The 10,693-nt window shown below is 38.0% G+C and overlaps 1 protein-coding gene across 1 annotated transcript; it reads right to left on the bottom strand.

Annotated features, from left to right (window-relative positions):
• Positions 1-2,656: 2,656 nt before the first annotated feature.
• LOC105793434 (uncharacterized) lies at positions 2,657-4,492 on the bottom strand. Its single transcript, XM_012622345.2, has 3 exons — positions 3,619-4,492; positions 2,982-3,534; positions 2,657-2,834 (listed from the first exon to the last, which is right to left on the bottom strand). The coding sequence occupies exons 1-3, from the start codon at positions 4,490-4,492 to the stop codon at positions 2,657-2,659; spliced, it is 1,605 nt and encodes a 534-aa protein (XP_012477799.2).
• Positions 4,493-10,693: the final 6,201 nt, after the last annotated feature.

Below are 10,693 nucleotides of genomic sequence, written 5' to 3'. Positions count from 1 at the left end.
GTTTCATTTAGCACCTTCAGTAATGCATTTCAATGTCCCTCCGAGTTCAGGAGTAAAGCTAGCACAGATATGCGAGCTGGTTGTTTGTGTAGCTGATCCACAATGCTGTACTCGCTATGCTTGATGAACTTCAAGAACTCTCTAGCTTCCTCCTCCTTGATCGGTTCATTGACCAACAATTCAAGTTCGACCGTCTTCTTCTTCCCAATCGAAGTTTCTTCTCTTATTGGCTCTACTCGAGCCTTCACCTGTTTGTCATGCCTTCCTTCATCATGGTCCTCTTTATTAATCACGTCCTCCTTCCCCGGGATTGTCACATTACAATTGTAATTCCAAGGAACCCTCCTGTTATCCTTGTAAGTAAACACGGCCGGTTTTTAAATGATAACCTTTGGTGTTATTCGTGCCCCAACATCACTGTTCTGAGGTCGCGAAATGATGACCACAGGACGGTTAGCCTTCGGGACTCCCAACGCCAACTCTGATGCGCATACATCACTTTCCTCTTGAACTTCTTCACAGAATTTCACCTCCTTATTATCCATCATACCCTGTACCAAGGCTTTGAACTCCGTACACTCCTGGATTTCATGCCCCATTTCACAATGGAACTCACAGTAATTCCTCCTCTTCTCACAGCTTTCTTTCGGAACAATTAGCCCCCTTTTCACCATCTCTTTCCAGACCCATCTCAAGGGAGTCTTCACGTCCGCAATGTCTGCCCTGATTTTTCTAGCCTCGCCCATCATATTTATTCCACTGTCAGTATGGTTTGGTAATGGATTTTCTGCTTTGGTGGCTTCATCAAATTTAACGACACCCATACCAATGAGCCTTTCAACCAATTTCTTGAATGCGGTACAGTTTTCTATGGAATGCCCCGTGATTCCCGCATGATAGTCGTGATTGTGCATTTGCGCTGCACCATTTGGGGTACGGGGGCTGTAAGGGCTTCAGATAGAAAGGGGAAACTACATGTGCGTCGAATAAGTTTCGGTATAATTCCCTATACGACATAGGAATTTGCGTGAATTGGGGCCTCTCCGTATTTCGCCTTGTACCGACCTCCTGTCTCGACAAGCTTTGCTGATTGGCAGCCATCTTTCCTGGCTGACTCACTATTACCGACTTCGAGTAACCCTTGTTGTACGTGCTCGCGTTGTTCACCTCGTTTTCCTTCCTCCTCGAGGCTGATCTTCTGTTACTCTCTCCAGCATTGATCTTCCCACTCCTGATGGCATTCTCAATCATCTCGCCGTTCATGACTATGTCAGGAAAGCTTTTTGTGGCACTTCCTAACATATGTGTAATGAACGGTGCCTTCAGAGTGTTAATGAACAACATGGTCATTTCCTTTTCCAGGAGCGGTGGCTGAACTTGGACTGCGACCTCCCTCCATCTCTCGTGCATCGCTCAAGCTTTCACTCGGTTTTTTCTCCATGTTCTGAAGGGTGATTCTGTCAGGAGCCATGTCAGTCACATGACTATATTGTTTCATGAACGATTGTGCCAAGTCCCTCCATGATCCAATCGTGGCACGACTCAACTGATTGTACCACTTGGATGTCGCTTCAAGAAGGCATCTTGGAAACAGTGTATCAGGAGTTGGTCGTTGTTAACATAACCCGTCATTCGCCTGCAGAACATGGTGATGTGAGCTGCTGGGCAGCTTGTCCCATTGTACTTTTCAAACTCAGGCATCTTAAATTTATGAGGGAGTACTAAATCTGGCACTAAATTTAGCTCTTTCGCGTCAATGCCTCGATAACTCTCAGCAACCTCCATTGCCTTGAACTTCTCTTCGAGCCACCTGCATCTTTCTTCCAACTGCTTCGGTAACTCTTCCTTCACTCTTTCCTTCTCAACCACTTCATCAAAGTCAGGAATGGCAGAGTTAATAGGATTATTTTCAGGATTAAAGCCCGGCCCAGTTTGGAGGTTCGAAACACCAGCTCGAAATTGGTGAGGCATGATGGTAACAGTAGATTTGCGCGGGTATTCAGCTTGAGCTCGCTCATGTGGAGGGGTGAAACCTGGAGGATAGAAAAGTTCATCATCATTTCCCTCATCGACATCTGCCATGGGGCCCTTTCCTTTGTCACCTCCCTTAGTTATCAGTCGGGTTAGCTTTGCCACTATATCCTCCTGAGATTCTCGCATCTTCTCAGACATTTCTTGCTTCATCTTGTCTAACCGCTCCTGCATTTGTAGCTGAAGCCGGTCTTGCATCTCCTTCGTAATCTGCTCGAGCTTTCTAATCTCTGATCCATATCTTTTGTCTTTGCTCGAGTGCCGTATCGGTGTCGGGTTGGTTGGTTGGTTTCCAGGTTAACTGAGCAATAATTTTAACTTATTAGGATTTAATAAAAGGTCTTTAATGCATGTGATGTGATGCTAATGCATATGATGCGATGCATGAGGTGGATGCAAAAAGAAGCGTTAATTATAATTCAATTCCACTCAGAAAACTTTACTAGAGAAAAAATTTCTTTACATAAAACAGCTATAAATACGGCTTTGCCCTAACACTTAGAACTTTAATCTCCCTAAGTAATGATGCCAACTTCTGCCCCTGATCTGATTCCGATTCATACTTCACACTTAGTACATCAGCTTGTACTGCCAAAGTCTGCAAGTGCTCAGCTACCCCTTGGATCTAAACCACGGCTTCTCCCATGATGTGATCCCTGCTTGCAACTTGATCCTGAAGATGGTGGAGCTGTTCATTTTGATGATCTTCATTTGCTTCCAGATGTTCAATTCGGGCTTCATAGTCTTGTAATATTGCCTCCAATTCAGCCACCCTAGCTTTTAATTCATCCTTTTCGCTCTGGCTTTCGGACAAACTCCTCTCAAAGGACTTGTTTTACTTTCGAGCCTCCTGAAATCTCTTTTCCCACCTATCAGCATTGGCCTTTTCTTCTTGAACCTCTTGACGCCATTGCTCTGAGGTTTTTCCCAACCCAGCAGTTCTCACTTACAAACGTAACCTCTTATAATCTGTTTTCAAACTGTTCAGGTCTTCGACTTTGCGCTTCCCTTTTCTCAAGCCTTCGGCTTCCAGTTTCTGAACATCTATGTCCAGCCTTAAATTCATCTTCTCCTCTTCCATTTGCTCTATCTTCTTCTCGAGCTCAGAATTTCTTCTTTCAAAATCTTGCTTTATAATTTCTAGCTCAGAAGGGACCATATGTGCATGCTTTTCCACAAATTGACTGTCTCCTTGACCTGGTACAGGTATGTTATCATTGACCCTCATACCTAGCCAACTGATATATTCAGGAGTCGTTGATGGACCTACTGCCAATCTCTTCAATCGTCGAGTCTGCCTCCAAGCATTAGTCATTTCTCGTATCTTCTTCTTGTAGCCATCACACTTATACGAGAATTCACTTTGAGCTAATCTTTGGGTTGTAGGTACGAACTGTCTCGATCTATACTGTCTCAATACCAGTAACGGTGCATAACCAATAGCTCCCCAAATCCCAAGTAGGGGAACCCAATCAAAATCTCCACACCTATATAAGATCTCATCTGACAGCATCCAAGGAGTTCTCCATTCAATATCCCCCTCTTAAAGATTCTGAAGAGTTGCCATCCATTTTTCCTCTGAGATACCATCCTGCCTGGGTAATGTCACTATTTCCTTCAAGGGCGAATAATTTTCAGAAAAAACCCGATAGGAAACCTTATCCACCCTCCAAAAGTGACTGTGAAACCATGCTAAAAGGAGCTGCGTGCATCCAATGAATCTACCCTCACCTACTCTTCGACATTCATTCAGAGATCTGAAGGTTTCTGCCAGAATTGCTGGAACTGGTGTAACCCCCTTGTCAAGACGGTCAAAAAGGTCAGTAACTGCTTCATCAATATGTCCCAAAGCTTTGGGAAAGACAACCAAACCGTAGATACCCAAGGCAAAGACATCAACCCTCTTCCTCATATCCGGGTGCGCTAGAATTAAGTCTTTCAAGTTCCTCCAAGGAACGCACTTACTATCTCCCTTTTGTTTGATTCGTGCTGCAACCCATTGCTCACTCATCCCCGTAATATTCATCAATTTCTTCAAAAAGGTTGGAACATTAGCAGCTCTTGAATAGGCTTTGTCCGGTTGCATTTTTGAACAACATAGCAACGCCGTATACTCCTCCACCGTAGGCACTAAATCAACTTTTCCAAAGGTAAAGCAACTATAGGCAGGATTCCAAAATTGGGCCAAAGCACGAAACAAGTGCTTATCCACCTTTAGATCAAGCAAGTAAGGTAAGTCACCATAACTTGAATAGAAGAGCTGCTTAATCTCATCATTCCACTGGTCCCAGATTTCCTTTAGTTCCTGTAGGCTATTCTGAGTCACACTAACACGAGTGAAGTCCCACAACTCTGACACGTATCCTTCGGCCAAACTATCACATTTCTTATGCTGTGTTGTCTCAGACCAAGTTTGGACAGCCGCATTATCTTCCACCTTATCAAGAAACCTTTTCTCCATGATAAGCTTTCTGTCTAGCAACCAAATTTGAACTAACGCCCTTTTAGGATGAAATGTTATGCTATCATGATGTCATGCAAATAACACAAAAGAAACCCAAGTCAGTATCACATATAAAGATATAAACAAACATAAAATAGCAAGAAAAACCTAAACGGGAATCCACTAGGGTTTTGGGATAGTTCTACCTAGGTCAAGTTCCTAAAGCTCACTATATGAGGTTTAGTTTCTAGAGTAAGGGTACCCAAACCAGCAGATTCCTTGATCCTCACCCATTATAGGCTCATGTGGATCGAGTTCGGTTCAGGGGGACACATTTCCCTATGGCTGCACGGAGGTGAAAACCTCACGAAGGACTAGTTTCCCGCTCCCACTTAAGGGTAAAATGCAAGATGCAAATGCAAAGTTGCCAACGTACCAAGATGAAAACGATGAATGTGAAAGGAACTCATGAATTTTTTTAAAACTTTTGATATTTGACACAAAGACAAATATAATCAGTTTATGGCTCGACTCTCTAAGTTCCTCAACGGAGTCGCCAAGCTGTCGAAACCGTTTTTTGAAAACAAAAATTTAGTTATCGACTTTTAAAAATAAAACTGGAGTCGCCACCGATCCTTTATTAAGGTGTGACCGCCCACCTTAAAATTATTTTGGTCTCTGAATTTTGAAAACAGGTTCGGAGTCAATTCATGACGAGGAAGGGTTAGCACCCTCGTAACGCCCAAAAATCGGTACCAAATTGACTATTTAATGTCTTAGTGTCGAAAGTTAAAAAAGATTTTAAAATAAGTTTGGATGATGAAATTTGCAAAAGGATAACCAATTGTTCAAGTCATGTAAAGAAATCGAGTCCCAATACGTTAGGGTACAATTCCTCATAATCCCCGAACTTTGGATATCTCTCTTATTTTACGAAAATCTTCATTTCGAGAAAGTAACATGCCACACCCAATACGTTAGGGCACAACAAGTAAAGTTTCCAAAAATGATTTTTATGCATTTTGAATAAAAACTATTCTCGGTCATTTAGGATTGACGAAGAAAATCGGAACCCAATACGTTAGGGCTCAATTTCCTCGAAAATCCTAAACTTCCAAAAATGTTTTTATTCAAAAAACCTTTAAATCAAGAAAATAGCTTTGATGAAGGGTTAAAACCAAAATATATTTTCAAGAGGGTATGTTAAAGAGCTAATATACAATATGATATGATCCTTTAATTTTCAAAGATACACGAATAAATATTCACGAAAACATATACAAGTACAATTAACAAGTAAATTTGCAAATATATGTACACATATATTTAATACGATATACAAGGATACATAAAAAAATGGAATGGAGCATAACAATCAAAACTAACAAAAATGCATGCATACATATATTTGAAAATCGTAAAAATAAAATAAAAATATAAAAGTATGTACATGTGTATGTATTTACAAGATAAAAAAATGTGTAGTATACATGAAAATCAGATTCGCATATATTTAGATATACATATATATATATATATATAATATAAAATAATGGATTATGTAAAACAATATAAATATTTATAATAATTTTAAAAACGGGTACATAAGTGTATTAAAACGCGCATGTGTCATGGAACATATATATAAATATAAAGTATAAAGTATACAAAGAAATTTAGAAAAGTAAAATAAAACAAGTATACATGTAAAACATATGCAAATTTAAACCCTCAAAAGCATATATTAAAATATGCACATATATTATATAAAAATATGCGTGTATATGTATTGCAATTATAGTAGTAATAATAATAGAAAACAATGCAATAATAACAATACAATGTAACATAATAATAGTAATAATAGTATAATAATAGTAAAAAATATATAAAAAATGAAAAGAAGGATTGAATTGAATTTAAAACAAAAAATGGGGGGGCAAAATTTAAACAATAAAAAAGATCAATTTGAACACGCGAGCGATAGTGGGGGACTAAAAAGGAAATAATTCCTTCCTTCCAAAACGCACAAGAATGTGGTATCAAATTGAAATAAAATGAAATACGCAACCCAAATTTTAAAACGAATAAAAGGATTTAATTGACGCTACACGCAAAAGAAAGGGCTAATGCGCAAATTCCCCACCGACGTCGAGGCTGCGGATCCTCCCTTCGGTCGGGTCACCATGGTCAGGAATTCTGGACAAACGGCGCCGCTTTTGAGGTTTTAATAAAACAAAATTTCCTTTTCAAAATCATTCGAACCGATGAAAGAAGAAAAAACTAAAAAAATCCTCCGGTGCTCTGCTAGGTTTTCCCCCAAGCGTCTCTCGCGCCGCCGCCTCGCCAAGTCCGATCATGACGGAGATGGCCACCATCCCGCCCTCAACAAATGAGGTAAACCCTTTCCTTTTCTTTGTTATTTTTAAAAAACCATAAAACGCAAAAGGAGAGGAAAGGAAAAAAATAAAATAAAAATGAAACTAAAAAACACTCGACTCACCTTAAAAAAAACTTTATACTCTGTTTTCCTTTCAATTTCTTTTTTTGTTATTTCTCTATTATTCAATATCCGTCCTCCCTCCTTTACAGATAAAAAATGGCCTTTTATAGGCTCCAAAGTAAGAAGAAAATGAGTACATCTGTTTATTTTTGCTATTTTGTTTTCCTCGGACTCCTTAGGTCCATTTTTACAGATAATCGTGGAGAAACGGCGCGCGTGGAGAAGGCCATTTCCGAGTCTGCATGCATACCTGGGAAGTCTGTTGGAGGCGGGCTTTGCGCTACTTGCTTAGGGTTTTTCTGTTTGATTTTGCTTTGGTTTATTATGTGGGCTAGGAACTGTTTTGGGCCGATTGGGCCACTTATTTGTTGGGTCTGCCATGCCCTTTTTGTTTAATTTGGACCCAGGCCGATTGGGCCTTATTACAACCATCATCTCCCTACTCACAAAAAAATTAGGATTTCATCAATAGTCTTTGGCTGCCAAGTTGGGCATTCGAGATCATTTGAAAATTTATACATGTATTTTTTTTTAAATGAAAGTTATATTTTTCAAGTTTAAAAATTAAAATGGACTTAATTGTCAAAATCAGTATTAAAGTAAAGTAAAAAAAAAATACAGGTACCAAAGCAAATCTAGCTATCAAGTCAAGTTTAGGGTCCGAAATTATATTATCCCTATAATTTATTATAAACATAGAAAATTGGTTGAGTTGAGTTGGGCTCGGGTCTTTAAAGTTTAAGCCCCACTCACATTTTAAATGGGTCTAATTTTTTTACCTAAACCTATTCTCAAGCATAAAATTTTTGTCCAAGAACCATGATTAAGATTACATCTTCCAAAATGATTGTCATTGTTACATGAAAAATGGAAAGTAAAAATATCTAGTCTCCATCTTTCCACTAAAGTTATGAGCTTCTTAACAAAATAGGATGTATTTTAGCCTTCTTAAAAAGACTTACTACATCTAGATGGTTTTGTAAGTCGATCGTGACATTCATCCAAGGTCAAACAAAATACATTACAGTTTTTATAATGTTTTGTACTCCATTATACTCTTTGTACTCAACTATATTTACATTGCAACTTGTATAATATTTTGTATAATTATACAATTACACAAAATGTTACCAATTATATAAATTATTACAACATTTGAATGGGTTTCTTTTTTGAATTTTTTATATAAAATGATCTAATCACACATTATTTGAATCTTCTAAAATGTCTCCAACTAGGAGAGCCGCCATAACACAATTTGTGCTTCTATTCATTTCGAACTACTTTATGCAGTCTGTAATGATATCTAAAGGCATCTGTGAGGAGATCGAGTGCTTGGCCAGACAGTTTATCTAGGGATCTTTGAATGGAAGGAAGAAATTAACGTTAGTTAATTGGGGTTCAATTTGTTAGCCTCGTTCTTGTGGAGGTCTTGGGCTTCATTGTTTGGAGTATCACAACAAATCTATTTTTGATGAAATTGGGGTTTAATTTGATTTCAAATGATAATGCCTTAAGGGTCAGGGTTCTCCGTTCAAAGTATGGTATGAAGGAGCTGTTGTCGGATTGTATTTCGCGGGGTTTATTTCTTTGGAGGGCTCTCTCTAAGGGTTGGCCCTTACTTCGGGACAATCTACTCTGGTTTGTGGCGGTTGGTAGATCAATTTAGTGTTGGAAAGACCCCTGAGTTACGAGTGTCGGCCCTTTGATAAGACAACTTCCTTCGCATGTTCACCTGGAATCTGATTGCAGGCTTAATGAGATGGTAATGAAACCGAGACCACACTTTCAACCATGAAATCCAAAGTGTAGAAAAAGTAAAGATAAACACCGAAATGGTTTATGCAGTTCGACCTTAGTCTATGTCTGTGAGGCATTACCTAGAGCAATGATCTACTATCTTTCTTACAGTACAACCAATTATTTAAGTCCTAACACTGGTCTAACTCTCACCAATTTAGCGACCTCACCGTTGTACAAAGACTAGATCATTCCCCACTAAGCTTCCCCCTTGAAAGCTTAATTTTGCAACTCTAGACTCTCTTGATTGCTTACAGAAATAATACACACATACACGTTTCTAACTTGAAAAAATTTGTGCACTATCAAACTCTTAGTCTCTCAGTTACTCCCTTAACCTAGGCAAAACGTAAGCTTACATACTAAAGCTTTTTTTACATAAAGTTATAATCTAATCGCTTTTCTATAAAGTAAGACTAAAAATCAGCATAAAATAAAACTTCTATAAGAGTTTCGGAGTAATCCAAAATTTTCAACCATAGAAAGCTACTTTACTTGTTCTGCAAGTAGTCTACCTTAATTCGCAAGAAACCAGTCTTTAATTTCAACTCAATTAGTCTTCATGTGTTGGGCTTTACTCACTCCAAAATCATCAAAAATAAATTGCTCAAAGTTTTTATTCTAAAATCTGCCAACTCTTCAAAAGGACAAGTATGGCAATGAAACCGTGCTTGAAATTGTGACCACTATTTCAGCCACAAAAACAACCACGTAATGAACCTTGCCTTCAAATATGTCAACAAAGTAGATAACGAAAGTCAAATATTTGGAAGTTTCCTCTTTGATTCCAACTTGAAAATAACCAACAAGATTTCAACACCAACAATATGTAACTTTTAGTTGGTTCCATTTATTCAGATGCTAAGGTTAGTACTAAACAACACGAATCCATGTACTTCCATTTTTTTTCTAAGAGATGCTCTGCTTTTTTAGTTTGACTTTAGGGTTCAATAGAAGAAGCAGAATTCAAGACAAAGTAGATAACAGAAGTCAAATATTTGGAAGTTTCCTCTTTGATTCCAACTTGAAAATAACCAACAATATTTCAACAACAACAATATGTAACTTTTAATTGGTTCCATTTATTCAGATGCTAAGGTTAGTACTAAACAACACGAATCCATGTACTTCCATTTTTTTTTCTAAGAGATGCTCTGCTTTTTTAGTTTGACTTTAGGGTTCAATAGAAGAAGCAGAATTCAAGTCATACACTTTCCTATTTTTTCCAAAAGCTTATTTTATGTCTTAGGTGAATAAAAAGAGTCATGATACAACTTGGCTTCAAATCGTTGGCAAAAGGAGACCAAGGAAAGCTCTTTACATAGGCTCATTTGGGTTTGTTGTTCTGAAGAGGGAGTTGCATGTAATGACTATTATGAATGGAATTGATTCAATAAAAACCATACGCTTATGGAAGTAGAAAAGGGTAGGGACATTGTTTATCCAAATCTATCATCCTAGGAAGAAGACCTTGAGATGCCTTATCACAAAGCCATCAATCCAGGAACCATTAGATTTCAATACCACATTTGTGTCCATAATTCGATTATAGATGTAACACTATCTCTCCTTTGCTTAGTTTAGTTAAAATAGTATTTATATGTAAAATATAAATTAATCAAATTTTTTATATTTCTTTCAAATAATTGATATAAATAAAAGTGTTTTGATAATTTTCACCAACCACAAAAGTAAAAAAACTTTTAAATATCAGCTTTAATACAAAAGTCAAATATTATTCCTTGCGATGACCTTTAGTTTGTGGTGCTATATGTTGAGTTCATTTAGGCCTGATTGGGCCTAGCCCGTATTATGTCTAATACCAGACCGGGCTTAATCATGGACCCATAAATAGATCTAAAGCTTTATAGGTGGCAAAACCAACTTACGTGGATGCCTCATCTAAACATCTCAGA

Source organism: Gossypium raimondii, chromosome 8 (assembly GCF_025698545.1).
Source record: "Gossypium raimondii isolate GPD5lz chromosome 8, ASM2569854v1, whole genome shotgun sequence".
NCBI classification, from domain to species: domain Eukaryota; kingdom Viridiplantae; phylum Streptophyta; class Magnoliopsida; order Malvales; family Malvaceae; genus Gossypium; species Gossypium raimondii.
This window is presented reverse-complemented; position numbering and strand designations above follow the sequence as displayed.

Bases quoted from the DNA above. Each gene is read 5' to 3' on its own strand.
- LOC105793434 (XM_012622345.2), bottom strand. From the start codon at position 4,492: ATGGAGAAAAGGTTTCTTGATAAGGTGGAAGATAATGCGGCTGTCCAA. The intron at 3,535-3,618 runs GTATCTCAGAGG...GGATGCTGTCAG, and splicing joins GACATTACCCAGGCAGGATG to ATGAGATCTTATATAGGTGT. The intron at 2,835-2,981 runs GTAAGTGAGAAC...TTTGTCCGAAAG, and splicing joins GATTATAAGAGGTTACGTTT to CCAGAGCGAAAAGGATGAAT.